We start from the raw sequence: 21,787 nt of genomic DNA, 5'->3' as shown, positions 1-21,787 counted from the left end.
AGATTTTCCAAAAGAACTTGCAAACTTCCTGCTGTAGGTAGGGCCAAGTCACAATCAGCAATACCACAAAGATTGCCGTCAGATCAATGTGTGCGTGCTAAAAAGCATATGGTTACGATCACATCACACATCTTCTCTTAGGCAATTTTGGTCGACTCCAATAGATTATCACACAGCCCCTTAACACACAACTCTCTTTGTTTCAGTCTGGGGACGATCTGAGACAAGACATGCTGACCCTGCAGATGATCCGCATCATGAACAAGATCTGGATCCAGGAGGGCCTAGACATGAGGATGGTCATCTTTCACTGCTTCTCCACTGGCCGTGGAAGAGGTGCAGTAGAGAAGGGTTTTGAGCTAGTAACGAGAGTAGAGACAGAGAGCGTGAAGGCTAGTACCACATGCGCCTCTCTCTCTCTCTCTCCCTCTCTCTCTCTCCCTCCCTCATCCTCTCTCTCTCTCTCTCTCTCTCTCTGTCTCTCTCTCTCCCTCTCCCTCATCCTCTCTCTCTCTCTCTGTCTCTCCCTCTCCCTCATCCTCTCTCTCTCTCTCTCTCTCTCTGTCTCTCTCCCTCTCCCTCATCCTCTCTCTCTCTCTCTCCCTCATCCTCTCTCTCTCTCCCTCTCCCTCATCCTCTCTCTCTCTGTGTCTCTCCCTCTCCCTCATCCTCTCTCTCTCTCTCTCTCTGTCTCTCTCCCTCTCCCTCATCCTCTCTCTCTCTCTCTCTTTCTCTCTCTCTCTCTCCCTCATCCTCTCTCTCTCTCTCCCTCCCTCTTTCTCTCCCTCTGTTTGTCTGTGTCTGTCTGTAGTACCATATGCATTTCTCTGTTCATGCATATTGGTCTGCAGTTGATGCCTTAACTGGGACATCTATAGACTGCTTCAGATTATCACATGTTTCTCCCATCAATCTGCAGTTTGGTGTTTAGATAATGAACATATGGTGCCTTTTAAGATAAGTGTGTGTTTAAATTCAGTTTCCTGTAAGGGAGGAGTGACTCTGTTTTCTGGCTCTCTTAGGGATGGTGGAGATGATCCCCAACGCCGAGACTCTGCGGAAAATCCAGGTGGAGCACGGGGTCACCGGTTCCTTCAAGGACCGCCCACTGGCCGACTGGCTGCTGAAGCACAACCCCACAGAGGACGAGTATGAAAAGGTCCGTGGTCAAAGGGGCAAACACTCACTCACACACACTTACTCACACACATAACACACACACAGACACATACACACACAGGCACACACACACAGGCACTCAAACACACGCATACTCTGTCTCATACACACACACACAAACATGCTCACACACACACACACACACACACACACACACACACACACACACACACACACACACAAACGCAACATGCAACCAGACATGCAAACTGTCCTCGATTTGTGTAGCAGCTGTCAAAGATAACCCACCGCCCCCTCCTCCTCATCATGCTCCACCATCATCACTGTATAATCCATCTGGATTACATTGAGACTCATGACGTTGGTGTGTTTTCCAGGCGGTGGAGAACTTCATCTACTCGTGCGCAGGCTGTTGCGTGGCCACCTACATCCTGGGTATCTGTGACCGCCACAATGACAACATCATGCTCAAAACCAGCGGCCACATGTTCCACATCGACTTTGGGAAGTTCCTGGGCCACGCCCAGATGTTTGGCAGCATAAAGCGGTGAGGGACTCATCCTATCATGTTATTCTTTACTGAGTGTTAAAACTTTGCAAAGCGTTTTCAGGGTATAATGCCCTCATCTCTAGCAGCCAAAGTTTTGTTGACTGCTATTTCGCAATCTTATATCTGTGCGTGTGCGTGTGCGTGTGTGTGTTGCCACAGAGACCGTGTTCCATTCGTCTTCACCTCAGACATGGCCTACGTTATCAACGGTGGAGACAAGCCTTCCAGAAGATTCCATGACTTTGTTGACCTGTGCTGTGAGGCTTACAACCTCATTAGGAAACACTCACACTTGTTCCTCAACCTACTGGGCTTGGTGAGTCTCTCACACACTGCACACACCCCAACACACTCCCTCACCCACACTTCCTTTCACACTATTGGCCCTTTTAAAAAATGGTCATCTCTAACAAGCATATGAGCTGTTCTCTGCTCCTGCATCTCTTGCTCACTCTGTGGTCCTGCAGCCGGTTGCACAAGTTGAACGGAAGTTCCATCTTAGGTTAGTTTCGGCGTAAATTGCCACTGCGTTGGAGTTTATGAGCTACTAAAATGTAATGGTTTGCACCATGCAAATTGTTTCAATGTAAGTTTAAAATGTAAGTTATGAGTTACATTTTACACTTCCCTCTCCTTAGGTGTAAGGTCCATTGTAAGTAGGGTTGCAAAGGGGCGGTAAAATTTCCGGTAAATTTCCGGAAACTTACCATGGGAAGTTAAACTGGGGAATTTTGGAAATATTCCAAATTGGAAACTATCATGAAATTAAAGGAAATTATGAGAATTAATGGGAATTTACGGGAATTAACTGGGAATTTTGGGTAATTCATACAAACTGTTTCATATACAAACATTAACATTTTGTTTCGTAATAAGCAATATGATTTGTATGTTCGTATTTTTGCTTAGCTTAGCATACAAAGCTAGCTAGCATGCTAGCTGGAATCCCATTCTCTGCCTATGGTTTACTAGCGTGCTAAACTAGCAACACTGAACTGCCCAAGATACACCACACCACTTTTTCTTTTACCGTCATCAATTTTGGTCAGTGATTCCCGGGGTACTGAAACACCAGGGAACATGAAACTTGGTGGCCACTCCCCTAAATAACTAGGCCTACCTCAACGGTACGCGCACGTGCACACACACACATGCACACACACGCACATGTGCGCACACACACACACACACACACACAAACTCGCACACATACAGACAGGCAAGCACACACATAAACACATACAGACAGGCAAGCACACACACACACATGCACAAACACCCACCCACATGAATGCAGACACATAAACACACACACATGCACAAACACCCACCCACATGAATGCAGACACATAAACACACACACACACAGGCACGCATACGCATGTGCGCATGCAAACACGCACACACACACATAAACACACAAACACAGGCACGCATACGCACATGCACACACACAGACACACAGACACAGACACACACACACACACACACACTCTTATAAACAAAAGCAAACTCACAGCACACACTCATATACATGCACATGAGTTGCAGGAGTAGGAGATGGAGAAATTGACAAGCGTGATTTATTTTTGCGAAGAGAATATGCAGGACTGAGAGGCGGTCATATTTTGTACCGCTATGCGGTACATCTAGTTTATTGCTGCCCTTACTCATGTTACTCTGTGGGTATTAGCTACAGAGGACCTGACACTTCAAAGGCTGTCATATCGTGTCACATTTAAAATTAAACTGTGTTAAGCAGACGTGAACGGCAGGCTGAACAGATCTGCAACAGAAGGAGGTTGCTATGTTAACTCCAGCTGCAAAGTCAGCCATCTTCACCAGCTAACATGATAATCCAGTTACTGTACAACAACAGTATGACAGTTACAGGAAGATAATCGCTCAGATTTTCGTTATTAGGCCACTTGAAAATAGGCTATGGCTAGGCTAATCACTGGAGGTATTTTAATATTATGTTTGTTTTGCTAATGGTTAGGCAAGGCCTCCCTGAGGTTTTGATCATCCTAATAATCTTTGAAATGTCAATTGTAAACACAAAGTTGAAATGCGTTGAAACTGACATGCCACCAGAACAGACGTTTTATCGGCTTTGAGGTATAATAAAGTCCCCAGTCTTGTAAATTCACATTATGTAACATCCATAACGTCACATCCATAACGCACCATTAAAGGTTTTAAAAGAAAGAAAGGGGCACAATTTGGTCATCACACTTTACATTGATATAAATCAGCTTTGCACAGACACTATGGACATTGTCGCATCAACACTGTATGTGTAGCATAAACTTTTCCTATAAAACATTATGGATGTGACATGGCCATGGAACTTGCTGACTTAAAAACAAAAGCCTTACAAATGTAAGGAGTTGTGCTCTTAAAGGCAAGCTGAGCATAGACATTGCTCTACCATTCCCTTGTCAATCTGGAATTTGTCAAATGACACAATTTGTTTGAACCTTGGGTCCATTTATCCACTTTTTAAATATGTATAATATTACCATGTGAAAAATGTTGTTTCTGTATGGTTGCACACCATATTTATGATGTAAAAAGAGTGTCATTCTCCATCAAATTCAATCAGATCAGTTACAAACAATAAAATATAGACCTAAATTAAGATTTTAACAACAGTTCTATTTGCGTATGCACAACTTTTTTTTTTCCATGGTAAGGATGACCTTTGCATGGAATTGCCCTTCACTAGAAATCGTATTGAACTAGCAGAAAGGCACAGATTTCATTGCTTTTGATCTGTTATCATAGATTTCATTAGCCATATTAGCAACATAGTGTTACCATCACCTTCACAATTTAACCGCTGCGATAGCCTAGGGCGGCATATGGCTTTTTGGGAAATATTCCCAAAACACAAATACAACAAAATAACTACAGTACCAACAACTGGCTGGCAGGTGCTGATGTTGTTATTACAAAATACTATATGAACTCCTATGTTGCTGTTGTTGTACTTTATTGTATAGTTGTTAATTCAAAGCTTTAGCCATGGAGTTAACATTGTGAAATCAGTTCCTGCCATTGTATTATATCTACAAATTCATGTCCCCCTCAAAGTATATTAAGATTACAGCCTTGATCGTATTTCAAGCTGTATTTCTCAGGCCCCTCAGTTGTGATACTTTTCATGAATTGGCCCCCATTGCAAACTAATTGAATAGCCCTGCTCTGTACTGTATGGAAACATGGGGTGAGTATAGCCTTCAGCAATCTAATCTCCTGGAGGTGTTCTTCTTGCCACGGTAGATGCTGTCCTGTGGGATCCCAGAGCTGTCTGATCTGGAGGACCTGAAGTACGTCTGCGATGCCCTTCGGCCACACGAGTCGGAGGCTGATGCCACCATGTACTTTACCAGGTACGCCTCTGCCCGCCTCAGTCATATTGGGTTCCCACAGCAGGCTGAGGTTTCTTAGTAAAGGGAACTACTGGTGACTCATTCATTCATTCATTCATTCATTCAGGTTGAACTAGCATATGGTACATTTAAGTGTAAAGTTAAACATACATTTATTTAAAAAATGTTTAGGCATGAAGATTTGGCAACTCACTTAGAGGTTGAAAACATAAGTGTTCCCACCCGTTTGCAAAGATTATTCTTTTAAAATAATCAACAATGTGTACCAACTATTGTAATGATTTATATTACCTTCAATACGCCTCTACAATTTCATGTAAGTTAGTTACAGACAATTCATAAACTGTGTCCCTCTACACAGGTTGATTGAGTCCAGTCTGGGCAGTGTTGCCACCAAGCTGAACTTCTTCATCCACAACCTGGCCCAGATGAAGTTCGCCTCCTCAGAGGAGCGGCCCGTCCTGTCCTTCGCCCCACGTGTCTACACCATCAAGAGCGACGGCTCCATCCGGAGCCTATTCGTCTGTCAGCACATGAAAACCTACAGCCCTAATAAAGGCTATGTAAGCGCTCCATCCTTATTCCTCTCCAGAGAAAACAGCCTTCTCTAGTGTGTGACACTTCTTAAGTTCTTAAGAAAGTGCAGTGATGCAGTATTGGCTTTTGTGCGTGACCGTGGTGTGTTTGTGGTGTCTGGCCCACAGACGTACGTGGTGAAGGTGGAGAGAGATGGCCAACAGGGGGCGACGCTGGTCCAGAGGAGCTTTGAGGAGTTCCATGAGCTTCACACCAAACTTCGCCTCATCTTCCCCTCCTCCAAGTTGCCCAGGTAGTTAATTAACATTGTTTTCCCAGACCATCTATGTTTAGCTATTCAGCAGTTCACTTGCAGCATTTTTGATTCACTGTTTGTAATCATTTCTGATGACTGTTTCATGAACATGGATGGATGTTCCTTTTCTTTGGTTCCTACCTCAGCTTTCCCAGTCGCTTTGTGATTGGTCGATCTCGTGGCGAGGCCATGGCCGACCGAAGGAAAGACGAGCTGAACGGCTACGTGTGGCACCTGATCCACGCCACTCCAGAGGTTGCACAGGTGGGCATCAGCAGCTACAGTCTCTAAAGTGTTTCCTTATCATATACGTGCGTGTGCATGTGTGTGTCCATGTGCGTGTGTGTATGTGCTGGTTGTGTAGTGGTAGATTCTGATTCTGGTTTCCCTGAATGCAACGTTTTTGTTCTGTAATTTGTTTGCGTGACGTCAGCGTTTTGCATGCTGTAGCTCTGCAGTCGAGTATTGACATTGGAAATTAAACAGAAACACATTAGTGTGGGTGCAGATGGCCTTGGGAAAAATACACAGTTCCTCATTCTCTTGCTTATATTCACACGCAGGGCTAAATTATTGACAAAACATATATCAATAGATACAGTTTACAGTAACACACTAATCATTCAAAGCCAAACACACAGCCAAAGACCATGTTTACGACTACATGTGACTGCAATAAACCTCTGAGAGTGATCTGGCATGTGTAATGGCTGTGCTTTGGCACGAGGCTGCTTTACACAACTTATAACTGATAGCAGAGGGAGTGTCTGCGTGGGTGGACCACGATATCCACCTCCGGTTTCAGTTTGAGTCGGCTTTTGGAATCTGGCCAGTGTTTCTGGGAAAAGACGAGTTGATCATAGACAGAGTTCAGGGGCATATCAGGGCTTGGGCATGCTGTACTTATGGGTGGAAATATAGTCAGTCTGTGCAAACATTGACTCCCAATTGCACTGAACCAATAATAATCTTTATACAGCACAGGTTAATTATGGAATAACACCATAGCAGCTGGTAATTGGCAGATGATGGTTCGTTTTTTTTTTTTTTTTTTGTTGAAAAGAAGTTTTTAGTTTTCAGAAGTTTAGCAAAGGGAGAATGTTACCATGAATTAGTATGCTGGTTTGCTGGTTGCAAATAAGGTGGAAAATCCAATTGAAACTCCTGGTTTCAGACATTCTTTGTCATCCCCTAGTGTTTAAGATAGGAACTACATGATCTGCCTTTTTCATTGATGTCTCAGTTTATTATCTGTTTGTGAATCTGTTGACTCTTAGCTATACATGATGCCTTCAAACAATATATTAGACTTTAATTCTTCTAATGACCACATTGGTGGTGGTTGGTGAGGTTCCCTCTTCACTGTGAAGCGATTTGAGTGTTGAGAAAAGCGCTATATAAATATAGATGTAACAAGCTGTTGTTGTATGACTTGGGAAAGTAGTGGGAAAGTACTTAACAGTCCTTCCACACTTTCGCTACACTTACAAGCACACATAGTCTGTTGTCAGAACTTGCACATTTTCTTGTCACTATCATATCATGTGATACATGTTGTCATCTCTCTTCATTTCTGCAGTGTGACCTGGTCTACACGTTCTTTCATCCCCTACCCCGAGATGAGCGGCCAGGAACTGTGGTGAACACACTCCACACAAAACCTGGAGGTACGAAGACTGTGTGTGTGTGTGTGTGTGTGTGTGTCTGTGTGTGTGTGTGTGTGTGTGTGTGTGTGTCTGTGTGCGTGCATGTGTGCATGTGTACAGTATGTACACACGTACCTAATGAAGAGTTGTAGTGGAGCTCTTGGGTACAAAGGGCAGCCGTTTCCACCTGGCACGGTGTTCGTAGGAATAGCTAGTGGGTGGAGAATAGAGTCCACAATGTAATGCCATTCACCTTGGTCATCCTTTTGGCCTTATCCGAACAGCTTCCAACCTATGGCCAGCCAGACACTTATCTCCCTCTGGAAATGTCACATGCCTATGAGTGGTCTATGATTAAGCCCTTTATATAGCAGTCATATAGGAGTTAATCATAGTTCCATGTTAGGACTATTTAAAGTGAGGCCTGGTTAATGAGTGATGCCCTAACAGGGCTGCTTAGCTGCTGATGCGGATAATTGTGTCCTGTGGGACTGTGAATACATGTTCCATTTGTGCTCCCTCAGATTCCGTTAAGTAATGTTCATCTTGATCTGAAATCACACACACACACACACACACACACACACACACACACACACACACACACACACTTTTAAGTATATGGTCACACTCCTTATAGGAAAAATAACATAGGTTTACATAGACCCATCCTCTTCTTTTTCCAGACTTCTCATGGAGTCCTGTCCCTGGCAAAGTTGCAGGGGAAGTGAAACTCTCACTTTCCTTCAAGAGTGATAAACTCTTTATCATGGTGATGCACATCCGTAGCCTGGTAAGTGTCACTGACGCAACGATTGGTAAAGATGATGATATTTACAGCAGAAGTCAGTAACCGATTAATACTGAATCCTTATACCGACGAGATGAAACATGTATGAAGATCACAAAAGACCTTATCTTGGTTCCCTCCCTCCCGCCTTTTCTCCACAGCAACCACTGCAGGATGGCACGGACCCTGACCCCTATGTCAAACTCTACCTCCTTCCCGATCCCCAGAAAACCAGCAAGAGGAAGACCAAGGTTGCCCGGCGCACATGCAACCCCACGTATAATGAGATGGTACGGAGAACCATGGTGTGCCTGTACCTCTATGGTTTCTCAGACATCTTTTCATTTGATTGTGTTCTATCATAAATCAAAATCGTCAAATTGCAGACATCATAACTTGACCGCCAGTGACTTTAATCTGACATGTTTCGCCATGATGGGTTTTATTTTAAGATAACAACAACTGACACAGTTACTTACCTTTCAAGCAATACCTTACCAAGTTCTTCTAGAGTCTTTATTTATATACCGCGTTTTCATTGCCCAAAGCGCTCCAACACAAACAGCATAAACAGATCGGCGAAGTCGCCAGCATACCCGCTAGGTAATGAGTGTGGTAGGCTACATAAAAAACACATGACTCACACAGAGACATAACAAATGTCAACAATTTATAAAGTCCATGGTCAATGGTGACTTGAACAGCAGCAATGCATATAATCTTGAAAAGTCCAACCGCAGGTTACACTGGGCTGTAGCTTGATGCTCTTGAACAGCCCAAACAGTCCTAACTTAATACTTAATATTAATTCCATGGGCAATGGGCACTTTGGCAGTGAGTGAATGATTCTCCTGATGAGAAAATACACGGTGCTCTTGAACCGGCCAGGTGTTCATAATAGTAATGCATTGCAGCAGTCAGACATAAAGTTCAGTGATCTATACCTCGACATACACTCATTCACGTGACTTTCGGCTCCCACACATAGTTGCGTGCGGTGCAGTGCTGGAGACGCATCCCGTCCACTTTGCATGGGCTTACGCCATCCATTGCCGAACTGAATTGTGGGTCTGTTGCATCGCGTTGCTCCCGTCGCTCACATCGAGAAGTTCAACTTTTGCTGCACCGACGGACAACAACAGATGGCACCAGCCAAACAAATTACGGTTATACTTCAAGTCATTTGCATAGCTACCGTCGGGAACACCCACTGGCATGCGTTGACGGAACACATTGACGGTGTGTGGGAGCCGTTTGACTCATTGAGACTGTGCTTGATGCGCATAACCCTGCTAGATTATTGATTCTCCCTCCCTCCACAGTTGGTGTATGACGGGATCCCGCGGGGAGACCTGAAGCAGAGGGTAATCCACCTGCGTGTGCTGAGTGAGGGGGCCTTCTGGGAAAGCACGCTCCTGGGGGAGGCCTTCATCCCGCTCAAGAGCCTGGAGCCTGGCCAACACTTGGTCGACTGGTACCAGCTGGGCACCGAGGGCTCCGAAACCAGCCGCTGAGCCCTAAGAGTGTGTGTGTGTGGGAGGGGGGGGACTGTGACCTGGTAACGTGGAGCGTGATATTAAAAAGGGGATCATGGAGTGTGTGAAGTATGCTCATGAGTTATTGGTGAGCTGATGAAGAAGCCCATGGCTCAGAGGTGGATAATTTTCCCTCCTAGGGGGGGCATCGTGTTGTGTTGTCTTCAGACTTATTGCGTGGGAGAGACACTGGACCCTCTGATGGGCCAGCCATCACCGGATACTGTATGTGGTGTGACACATTACAGGAGCGAACACGGGGGGCATGGTGGGGGGGGGGGGGGGGGTAGGGGGGTTAAGACTGGGTGAGACTCCACAGGGGGATCAGACCACTGAAGGCAAAGCTGGGGGGAGCCTTTGCATCTGCGGTTGACACCCGAGAACTTTGAGGAATGCTCAAAGGTGGCTGAAAATAAGAGTCCGCTGTAAAGTCTGCTTATCGCTTAGTGCTTATGAATTTGTGCAGCCCTGCTCTACTATGTTGAGAAATTAAAAGGGAAATTTTAAGTTATGTTATTTTTTTAATAAATCGTTTATGATTTTCTTTTGCTCAGTTGTGTTGAGCTGGGTTGTGTTGTAGCCTATGGTATATATTATAATAATATTATAATCATTTCTCTGTTCTACAGATCATTTAGATCTGAGAGAGAGAGTGGTTGCTTTTGTACTGTAAAATTGGGCACATTTTGTGGCTTCAGTCAACTTGTCTCGTTTGTAATCTGCACCTAACCATAGGCACCATTTTTACCATTGATTGCCATTAGATTGACGGTGGTAGTTACCATTTGTCAACTGTAATTACTATTGCAACATATTGCAATATGGAATTACACTGGGAAAAGACTTTGAAATGTAGAATATTTTGTTAGGATTGCGTGCTCTTATTATAATCAGTAGTAAATCTTATTATTACTACTTTGATTATAGGGGATCGGGTTTGTTATCAAATAGCCACATCACAAGGGTTAAAGGAAAGTCGACCTCAGAAACATTTCCACCTTGCTATTAAATTAGATGCTTCTAAATTGCTAATACAACAGTGGATTTACTGTGCTCTACGTCAAATTCTTTGCATGCATTGAAACCTGCTATCCAATAGATACTTGGCCACTGGCTTGTACTTGTTAAGCAGTGTCAACTTTTTCCTTATGTGTTGTTTTGATGATCAAAACATGCATTTGTCTTTATTTATTTGCCATGAAGCGAGACCACATTTTGATTGGTAATGCCTATGCCTATTGTCTTGACCTTGCTTTCAATTAATACTTCTTCATAATTGGGATTTAGAGCAGAGATTGTAGACAATATCTTGCTGTGTATGTTTGTTTGCTTTTCTGTCTGTGTCTGTGTGCTTGCTGTGTGAGTGTTGCTTTGGCGTTAGGGTTAGGCCAAACCTCTGACTTCAACTACTCTTCTGAAAATTGTCATGGCACACATGCTAAGGAAGCCTTATCCCATGATAGCTTATGTACAGTCACAACTGAAGGAAAGAAAAATTATTAGCATTTGTTTGTTTTGTTTTCAGTTAACATTTGTTTTCAGTTAACAATTCAGAGGCTGACACTGGCAGTCTACGGATATCATCAGGCTTTAGTAACATTTCACCTATTCCAGATTTATTAGCATTATAAATTAAAGTATATTCTGGTGTGAGCATCTATGCCTTCACCTACCTCAGCCTTATCTAGTTGCACCCATTTGCTTACTCCATTTCCCTACAACAAAACCAAATAAACCGGTTCCATCAAGCTATTCATAAGTGGCTGACACCTTCCTGAGCAGCTACATTACTCCCACAATTGTTCTGCATACAATAAGCATTTTTCTTTCCATCAGGAAGTGTCACTTTGTGGTCAAGTGGTAGGTTTTATGACCTGTTTGCTTGACGAAAGGGTCTATTTGTGTGATCAGACTGCAACAATTATTTTTTTCCCTTGCTGTGTGTAGCAGCAAGTTCTTTGTAGGCCTGAATATGTGTGTTGTGTTGAGTTGTGGTGGATGAATGAAGAAGACTCTTGGTTGAAAGGGAAGAGGTTGCAGTCCCAACATGTTGAAAAGCCTGCAGGGCATGTGATTGAGCAGAGAAAGGGCACAAGAATGTATTTAAGATGTGGGTGGATTTTTAAGGTGTTATAATTAGTGACAAATAACCATTTCAATGTGATAAATAAAAGTTCTTCCTAGTAAATCCCTAATTTTAGATTTGAAACCAAGACTTTTGCATTTTTAATTTCACCATGTTTTGTAATATTATTTGCACTAAATAATAATAAAAAAAAACACTTGAATAAAAAAAAACATAATGTGTTGTGTTCCTTATCGATGGCCTTGCTTTAGTTGTTAGCATCAACAGTTTTCAAAGCCTTTTGGGTTATAATCATAATTGGCTTCATTTCATCTCTCTTCATTCTTATAAAACAGTTCAAAATGGTTATAGGATCTCTGATAGATAGTGTCATAAATATTCCAACATGTAGGCCTACAGATATGTGTGAGTTGCAAGGCAAACTGTTCCCTAATGGCTATGCAACAAACTATTCCTAGGCTATGGGCACTTTCCCAAGGACCCCGCTATGGACCGGCCATGGCCCAGAAATGCTGACAGATTTGTAAGACTGTTGACACCCTGGATATAATTTCAGGAAGGGTACACATAGTATGAAGCCAGTTTGAAATATGACTTATGCAACGCTGTGTCAAGCAACCAAGACCTGGGAGCTCTTTCTACTACAGATTTTTACAGGCATGTTGTTTTTAATGATTTCAAATAGCAATGACTTGAAAGACATTGAGCCTGTATAGTCAAATGATGCTAAAGTGAGTAACATTGTTTTCGAAGTGTGAAGCTGAGTTCTTTGAAATGATTTGCAGCGGGCCCATTACATAACAGACTGTGCATACATGTATATTGCAACGTGCCCATTCCAACCTTGTACATGTCTGTCGACGGCCCCTAAGCATTCAAGATCGTAGTTTAGAGACGGTCCCTAAATATTTCTGATGAAATCTCTCCCTCGGTCGGCGCCTGAACTGTACAGCTACGGACAAACCCAGAAGAAAGGAAGTCGTGAATGTTGAAAGCTTCTTTCAAAACTCACAGACCTTAATAATACGTTGTAGTGACTTGTAGAATTTTGTGAATTCAAGTAACCATAGCCTAGATAATCGGCATACTGCCGCGTTCAACGTTCATTCCGCGTATTGCCAGCTAATCCAACGTCACAGCCTTCGAAAGGTTTTCAAGCTAACGTGGGGGATCTGCTTTATTTTTTAAAATGGCCAATTTTTCAGTGTTTCATCTGGATGTTTGCTGTAAGTCGATGTCCGATTCATCTTTTCTTTCTGAATACATTACTGGAAAGTTCACTACTCGAAAGACCTCTGTAAATCTTCAGCAAAATGCCATCAGTGTGAATCCCGCGGACAATATGGACGTCGATATGCACTGTGGTTTTACATGGAGAGCTAACCTTAACCGGCATGGTGTTCAGCATTAAGAAGATGGATCACAAGAAGAAATAGATTTTTTCAAAGAGATAGGAGATGCATCACAAATCACGAATGGACTATGTTGAGTCGTATTGCTAATTTGTCAGTTGAACTAAATTAATTTAAGTATCTAGCTGCTACGGAATACCAGTAACGTTAGCTAACGTAACGTTCTACACGTATTAGGTCAGCTAGTTCACGTTAGCTTGTAGGAATAAGTTCGCTAACGTGCCAGCAAGAGCTAGCTTATTTATCATATTAGAAGTACTCCAAGTATCCAAGCTAAGCTATCAATGGGGTGGCTACTTTGGAGAAGTTTCCATAAGATATCGTGATTAAATATCGTTATTAATGTGTCTTGAGGAACAATAGTATTATAGCCTTATGGCTGTTCGCTAACGTTAACGTACAGTATATTTGCACGACCTAGCTATCTTCGCTAATGTTAGCTAGCTCAAGAGTTTCCATATGGCACGTTCTAGCGCCTGTTTGATAGTGAAACCACTCATTTAGCTTGAAACAAGACACGTCGTTAATACATTACATAAGATTTGGTATGTCAAATATGGATTCAGAGCGACACTACTCAAGGGGGGAAACGACCTCCTCCCTCTCGGGCGGCGGGGTCACGTCAGTCCGACATGAGAGTACCCAGAGGTCGTGGATGAACGTGCTGTCTTTTGTATCGCGGCCAGCCTGGTCACTTCTGCAGAGATACTTGCCAGGTAACTCGTTGTCTGCAGCCAGTCCACACAGTCAGCTGTGGGATACGGAAAGCTTCGATCAGAAACTAGGGTTTGGACATAAACTAACACGACTGGAAGACACGCGATCAAATCAACAACCACATCTTCTCCACTGCGAACATATAGACAGTGGGGTGCGTCCAACAGTCGAGGTTGGAGCAGTGACTTGGTTGACAGCAGATAGCCTCTCCGAGATAGGTATTCAAAATATTGATGATAATGGCACATCCCAAGCCACGAGTGGATACCTGTCATCAGCCAGGAACTTTCTTAGTCAGTTTTTCATGTTTAACGTTATCTCAACTCAGGAAGTAAATCGCTCGCAGAGTAGTTTGCTGGACACAAGAGCTGGTTCTGATGGCGCCAACAGCTGTGTGTCAGTGTTATCTTGGAGCAGAGAAACGGCCTTGGTGGCGGGCACGAGTGATGCTAACCATCACAGCGGCGGCCTTTGTCATTTAGCTGAGCGAACCACAATGGCTTCTGTTGCCAAGCCAACCGGCTTATTCGTACATTGCGATGATGGGAGCTCAAAGCACAGCGAAAGCGCTGGACACTGTTGCCACAAAGCAACCTCAGACAATGACAGCCTTCACATGCTCAGGCCAGTTTCGCTACCAAGCCAGCAGCAGCTACGTGACCAGGCAAACGCTGTTAGTCTTCTTGGTGACATTAGTGTTGTCTGTGCCAGCGGTAGTGAGGTGGTTCTTCTGACCCCAGAGCAGGATAATGGCTATTCGAGTTTGGAAGAGGAGCTCTCGAATTCCAGGCTTCCCAGCATGAGAAGAGCTGGAGAGGAGCCGTTAGTGGCCGACTCGGAGGCGAGCGGGGAGGCACAGCAGCACAGCCCCACAGAGCAGCAGCAGCCAGAGTCGGAGAGTGACTCTCAGGACCAGCAGCCAGAGGAGGCATGTGAGGAGGAAAAGCAGCGGCAGCTAGAGGAGGATGACCAGGCTGGCACAGGCCAGGTAGAGGTGTCTGCAGCACCTGAGGAGCAGAGGCTGTCAGCAGCACCAGAGGAGGTGGCAGCAGAATCATCTCAGGAGACACCGTGTAGGAACAAGGCTATTGCTTACATAATGGGCAGCCCTTGCAGTGATGACAGCTCGTCAGGGGAAGACTCAGATGAGGACAGTGATGGTAGTGAGGATGATGATGATGATGATGATGGTTTCAACAGTGAGTGCTCATCTTGCTTGTCTGACTCCGATAGCAGTGAGGAGGAAGAAGACGAGGACGACGACTATGACGAGCAGTCGGACGCTGAAGAGTTTGATGTGGAGACGGAGCGCCTGTGGAACTCCCTATGCCAAAACCGAGACCCTTACAACCCACGCAACTTCACCGCCAACATCTGCACAACACCCAGGAACTCTCAGGCTCCTCCGGACTCCTCTCCTGCCCCGCTGCTCTCCACTGCCCCACTGTCCACCTCTCCTCTCTCCACATCCCTGCTCTCCACCTCTCCGTTCTCCGCCTCACCCCTGTCCACATCTCCCCCGTCCGGTCCGGACGGCTCCTGTGGAAGCGGCGAGGAGGGGGACGAGGCAGAGAGCCTGAGGCTGTGGGACTCGTTCAGCTGCTCCTCAGACCCGTACAACCCCTTCAACTTCCAGGCCACCCTCAGCACTCGATCGCCCCCCGCGGGGTCCTCAGGGAAGGCCTGCTCGGTGCCACGCTACCAGAGGGAGCAGGCCGAGGAGCGCCAGGACAGTGGCTTTGGGGACGAGACGCCTGCTCCACCCACGAGCACTCTTCCCTGCCGTAAGCTTAGAAAGGTAAGCTAGAAACGCAACACTGTTGCACACTTCTGTCACGTTTTCAGACCCTAGTAGCATCACACACTAAAGGTCATACTACAACACTCAGATTGATGCTGTTTTGACTTTGCCTTTACTTTTCCCATGGTTAATAGTGAAAGGTGTAGGAATGTGCCACTCATAGTTGTTATTAAGACTTAAAGATAATTACATTCAATTTAAAGGATCTGCAGATAATAACAGGGTGGTAACTGTAAGGGTGTGGATGACCCAGACAGACAGAGTACTGGTCATTTTCTGGTTGTGACTCACTGTGTGTGTATGATGTAAACCTTTGCAAGAGAGGGTCATTCCGTTGACTATGACTAATATAGTTCAGCCCTGTGCTCTCTACAGGCGAGGAAAGAAATAGATGGAGGGCAAGTCACAATATTGACCTTAATGTGGATTCTTTCCTGTGTCCCTTAATAATCCAATCTAAGTCTATTTAAATGTATCCATCAAACAAATGAACCGCAATCCTATAAAGATGTTTTCAAAAGGCAGTGGGTTGTCTCACTCCTATCTAAAGAAACAATAACAATGCAAAGTCTTTAAGCTCTTTGTACATACTAATGTTGGGAAATCAACCGTGTTTGTTGTGTATTGGTGGATTAAGAGCCCGCGTGCCTGTTATGTTGTGTTTCCAGGTACGGTTTTGTGAAGAGGTGGAGGAATTCTACACCAGCGGCGACGAGGACCGGCACGGGCCGTGGGAGGAGTATGCGCGGGACCGCTGTCGCTTCCAGCGCCGCGTGATGGAGGTGGAGGAGAGCATCTCCTTCTGCCTAGTGCCGGCCTTCCGCCTGCGGGTGCTCCACAGGCTGCAGCTCAGCTGAGCATGGCTCTCTCTGGATACTAATGCTCTTATATGTGGACAGACATGGACTGATGTTTTGATGTCATTGTATGAAAACCTTGAAAACGCAGTGGAATAATGAAGGGTGTTTGTGGTGGCAGTTTGTAAAGGTGTTAAGGGCTGTAGAGTCACAGCTCAGGGCAGCTCCTCACTGTTGGCTCCAGTGCAGATCCCTTTCTTTCCCCATTCATGTCTTGTTTGCTGGAACCCACCACACCACACCACCACGTACTCACCAGCCTTACGACACAGCAGGGTATGAAACTGCTCATTGCAGTGCAATTTTAGTCTGAGGGTTAGTCATATCAATTTAATACTTTGGTCAAATGAAGGTATCAAATCAATAAATCATAAAGTCACACAAAAACGTGAAATTCTATATCATCTCCATTAGATTTTTTTTTAAAAAACACTTAAGCATCAGTGATTTGTGTGAAATGTAAAGGAATTGAGGGAATTTTAAAATGTTCCAAGGCATTCTGTTGTGTTGTGTCCCTCATTTGTATTGAGTCCCTCACAGGCTAATTGAAAAGCCAAAGAGAAAAGCCAGTCTGGCAGGGTATGAGTGTTAAAGGTTAATTTTAAATTCAGACCACTCAGCAGTATTTACACGTCTGTATTTAACTGTTAAAGAGTTAAGGCTCATGTGTGAGAGAGTAGGGAGCACTGTTGCATGACCCCCACCCCCCTCCCCCTCTCTGCCACAGCAGCATTGGAGTAAGCCAGCAGCGTTTTGAATATCTGTGGAATCCACTGTGATGTAGTGAACCAGTGATGGGGAGTGTTGGGGATGGGTGGGGATGGGCTCATAACTGCAGGTGCATGGGTTTGGAAGGTTATTGGAAAATCTTATCATATGCTTGATGTTAAAAGCATATAGTAACCTGGATTTTTTTCTGTCAGAACAACTAATATAATTAAAACAATTGTTTTATTTTTGTAAAAAAAAAGTACAAAGTACATATATTTATGTAAATATACATACATATATATCCACATATAGGAGTATTGTACTGCATTTGTGTGGGGTTTTGTGACTAATAAGATTGGTCCTTGATTGATTTGATTTAACAAATAAATTATGAATGGAATATCTCTGGACTCTCATTTAGGTAGTAGTCAGTAGTTTAGGTGTGCTGAAAGGCTTGTCTGTTTTCAGGGCAGAATGTGCATTGTTCATACATAGCAAATAATCATTTTTAATAGTAATTTACTATGACCATGTTACTTAATCATTTTCTTTATATTTGAATGAATTAACTTGTAGTGGTAATATGTTCCTTGCATAGGTAAAAAAAATTAGTTGGTTGCAGGTAGCAGTTCAGGGAAACGTACATAACATAACCCCTTGTGTTGTTTATTCGACAACAAGGAACTAAAATGGAGAATATCACGTAATTGCTTCTAGGGTATTTCTTGCTGACCATTGACACTTTCAGAACTCTCCGGTACTTCCTGACCTATTCCAGGGAAATTAATCAGAGGCTGGTGACTCAATGTGAAGACTATAATATAATAATAATATATAATATACACTACAGGTCAAAAGTTTGGGGTCACTTAGAAATTTCCATTCCATATAGACAGAGTAGAAATTCTATTCCAATATAGACAGAATACCAGCTGAGATCAGTTGCATTGTTTTTTAATCAGGGCAGCAGTTTTCAGATTACATTATGTGCTTACATTGCAAAAGGGTTCTCCAATGTTTTCTCAGTTAGCCTTTAAAATGTTATCAGATTAGTAAACAGAATGTGCCTTTGGAACACTGGATGAATGGTTGCTGATAATGGGCAATGTAGATATTGTATTAAAGATCAGCCATTTCTTTCTACAGCAGTCAAGAACCCTTTTGCAATTATGTAAGCACATAATGCAATCTGAAAACTGCTGTCCTGATCTAAAAAAAACAATGCAACTGATCTCAACTGGTATTCTGTCTATAATGGAGTATGGAAATTTCTAAGTAACCCCAAACTTTTGGGGTTTTATATATATTCACACTTTAATGTTTCAAAATCTTTCTAAGTGCCTATGAGACATCCATCCAATATTAACCTGATTCTTGATTATGTAGAGCAGCATGGCATTGCTATTTATGCTACATGTAGGCTACTTGTCAAAACCAAGTGCACTTCTATGAGTCGTCTGTTGTCACATTAATTTATCTCCGTAAATCGTTCGCCTCTGGTGCATAATACTCAATACGCATAATAGTCTGAAAGTTGAGCTGTGATGGAAGATTGAACTGACCTCTTACCTTTTCACAGTGAAAGATACAAAACCTAGCAGCATGTGCCTGTAACCAAATCAGATTCAACTTTAGATTAGATTCAACTGTGTCGTCATTGTCACAAAGACAACGAAATGCAGTTTGCGTCTAACCAAAAGTGCAAAAAAAAGAAAAAAGAAAAGTGCAATGTGATATACAAAGTAGACAGGTGGTGCATGGACAGGACAAGAAATATAGTGCAGTGAAGACAGTATACAGCTGGTTTAAGGTGCTTTAGAGTAATATAAATTAACTAGAAAAGCATTTCCTGAAGGAAATACAGTGCATGAAAATGCAAAAATATGATGTAAAATATCATACAGAGTAAAAACAAACTATATTGGTTGCTAGGTAGATGAGGTTTAATATAGTTGGAATGACTGAACAGTTAAATAGGTGGATAGTTTAAATGGTTAAATTATTATGACCGCGAAAGCGGTCATATAGGGATTGTCAAAGTTTCTTCTTTTTTTTTTTTTCGTCATCTACTTCCTGAATTTTTGGTCAACGATACCCGGGACACCGAACCACTGGGACACATGAAATTTGGTGGGTATGTAGCCCCACTAGACTTTTACGGAAAAATTTCATTTGGTCCCCGGGGGCCACTCCCCCCCGTGCTGGGCCCCCCGAACCGCAAAAAAAGCAGTTTTTCCTAAATAACTACCTGAACCGTGGCACTGAGGATGAAGAATCTTTTATGGTATGTTGGTCTCAAGGGCCCACATCAACCTAGCCCATAATCACTCATTTGTGATTTGCACCCCCCCCGGTAAAAAATGAAAATGCAATATCATTCTGCTTTAATCGCCCCTCTCTTCAGTAAAGACGTTCAGAACTGCACCAAATGTTATGTGTATGATTAACCTGACATTCTCTGGGGGTATGCCAAGTTTCGTAGAATTTCATCCATGGGGTTATGTGTACATTTAGTGACTGTACACTCATTGGCCTGTAGATGGTGGTGCACACATATACACATGCACACACACACACAGGCACCCACATACTATCGGTATTAGAACGGCTGATACATAATTACAAATTCAGTAGGATTAAAAGAAAGCCAAAATAAATATTCATCATCATGACCATGGCTGCATTTCCAGTATTGGCGATAAGTCAAAAAAAAAAAAAAAAAAAAAAAGTATTGGCGATAAGTAGTCGTTTGTCCACTAGATGGCGCATCGTTGCAGTGAGACGTAATTTTGTTGGAAGTTAATCTAAAGTGGGTTGGAAAGACACTAAGCTTCCTACAAGGACAAGACTGTAGGCTACAGTAGTTTACTGCAGAGAACGTCTAAGGGTAGGATGATTTCTGCATGACATGTAATTCCCATTTCCTCTTGAAGCCGAAATAAATCTGAGAATGTTTATCGTACATGCTTGTTTTTTTACTGCAGGTAGGCTACGTTAATCCTATCAATAGCAGAACATAGGTAAAATAATGTTACCGTTAGCATGGTTGAGTGATGGAGGCCAATTTGATTATTGATGTATTTGTAGAAAACCATAAATGCGTTTATAGGCTACCAAGCAAATCGATAACAGGACTAATTGTCTTTCGACTGTGATCTCATTTACTTATGACCATAACCTAGGCTACTAACAGGAGCTAAGTGAGTTAGCCACAACACTTTCGCTAGTGATGTTTTTTTTTATGGAAAATTATACCTGAAAGATAATCACTGGGCTGGGACATTTCTGCTCAAGGTCTCAAAAAGCATCTGAGTCAACGTTCATTCCCAAACACCCATATAGGCTACATCAATCCTCTATTTTCAAAGGTGATTCAAGTAAGGAAGAGCATGGCTCAAAGTAAAGTAACTGAAACTACATAAATTCGTCAAAGTGAATAGTGTCAACTCGCTGCAATGTAGATTTATTAACGCACCCGTGATGATCTACATCTCCATTTAAACCATATGTTTTAGAGCACATTGAGATGTATTCAGGGAAGGGCTGTACCTACACATATTTGTTGCACATGCTACACAAATCATTCTTTGCGATGGATGATTTAGTACCAACGTTACACCGGTCAGATACAGTTTTGCCTATGGCTATTCCGTGAGACTGAGGCGCTTTTTGTTTGTTCGAAGTGCGTGTTTAGGGTGTGAGAGGGGAGTCCATGTGCTTTGATTCTAGCTTGGTAGTTGTAGTCTATGCGATTAAAAAACACGTGTGTGTGAAGTATCCAAACAATGACAACGCTTTATATGGCTGCTTTAGCCACATACCTTGAGCTAGGTTCCATTTAGAAGTGTCCACTTCATTCGCCCTTTCCGTGATTCACACAGTTATGTGAAATGTATTACTACTGATATGCAAAACTATTAACTTTTCGCCAAGAGGTGGCAGCTTGATACTGTAAGGTGTATTGGTTCCAAAGGAGATTTTATTTGGGTCGCCAGCATAGCCTAGTGACAATTTGTGTTGTATAGGCCTAGCATAGGGCCTACCTTATATAGCATATAGTTTGTTAACAGTCACGGTTTTGTCATAACTCCCTCTATGCATTTTTGCATTTAGAATAGCTCTAAAACCGGGGGGGGGGAACACGTCGCAGGGGGGGGGGGGGGGGGGGCGCCAGTGCGTGGATATCTCAATCGCAAAATTAAACAATATTTCTATCAGGCGCATGGACTAGGCTGGGTGAAAATCAAAAGATTGCGTCCAAAGATTGAGCTTAACCATGGACCTCATAGTTGCAAAATGCAAGGGAACATGAATC

The 21,787-nt window shown here is 43.3% G+C and overlaps 2 protein-coding genes across 2 annotated transcripts in view; both read left to right on the top strand.

The window, feature by feature from the left end:
- pik3c2b (phosphatidylinositol-4-phosphate 3-kinase, catalytic subunit type 2 beta) overlaps positions 1–10,144 on the top strand; it is a 40,280-nt gene extending 30,136 nt beyond the window's left edge. The window contains exons 22-33 of the mRNA XM_076267517.1: positions 207–336; positions 1,023–1,159; positions 1,518–1,687; positions 1,850–2,006; positions 4,976–5,085; positions 5,447–5,648; positions 5,790–5,914; positions 6,064–6,181; positions 7,497–7,584; positions 8,250–8,356; positions 8,515–8,643; positions 9,676–10,144. Coding sequence (XP_076123632.1) covers positions 207–336; positions 1,023–1,159; positions 1,518–1,687; positions 1,850–2,006; positions 4,976–5,085; positions 5,447–5,648; positions 5,790–5,914; positions 6,064–6,181; positions 7,497–7,584; positions 8,250–8,356; positions 8,515–8,643; positions 9,676–9,867 — 1,665 coding nt within the window. The 3' untranslated portion in view covers positions 9,868–10,144. The remainder of the gene's footprint in view (positions 1–206; positions 337–1,022; positions 1,160–1,517; positions 1,688–1,849; positions 2,007–4,975; positions 5,086–5,446; positions 5,649–5,789; positions 5,915–6,063; positions 6,182–7,496; positions 7,585–8,249; positions 8,357–8,514; positions 8,644–9,675) is intronic.
- Positions 10,145–12,899: 2,755 nt separating this feature from the next.
- ppp1r15b (protein phosphatase 1, regulatory subunit 15B) lies at positions 12,900–17,179 on the top strand. Its single transcript, XM_076267657.1, has 2 exons — positions 12,900–15,901; positions 16,573–17,179. Exons 1-2 carry the CDS (start codon positions 13,934–13,936, stop codon positions 16,759–16,761), a joined length of 2,157 nt encoding a protein of 718 aa, XP_076123772.1. The 5' UTR covers positions 12,900–13,933; the 3' UTR covers positions 16,762–17,179.
- Positions 17,180–21,787: the final 4,608 nt, after the last annotated feature.

Source organism: Alosa pseudoharengus, unplaced genomic scaffold (assembly GCF_046254945.1).
Source record: "Alosa pseudoharengus isolate Yale_2024_CS ecotype anadromous, Long Island Sound unplaced genomic scaffold, YU_APseudo_1.1 YU_APseudo_1.1_scf_5, whole genome shotgun sequence".
NCBI classification, from domain to species: Eukaryota; Metazoa; Chordata; class Actinopteri; order Clupeiformes; family Clupeidae; genus Alosa; species Alosa pseudoharengus.
Note: the sequence above shows the minus strand (reverse complement) of the source record. Positions and strands in the feature narration are given on the sequence as shown.

Bases quoted from the DNA above. Each gene is read 5' to 3' on its own strand.
- ppp1r15b (XM_076267657.1), top strand. From the start codon at position 13,934: ATGTCAAATATGGATTCAGAGCGACACTACTCAAGGGGGGAAACGACC. The intron at 15,902-16,572 runs GTAAGCTAGAAA...TTGTGTTTCCAG, and splicing joins CCTGCCGTAAGCTTAGAAAG to GTACGGTTTTGTGAAGAGGT.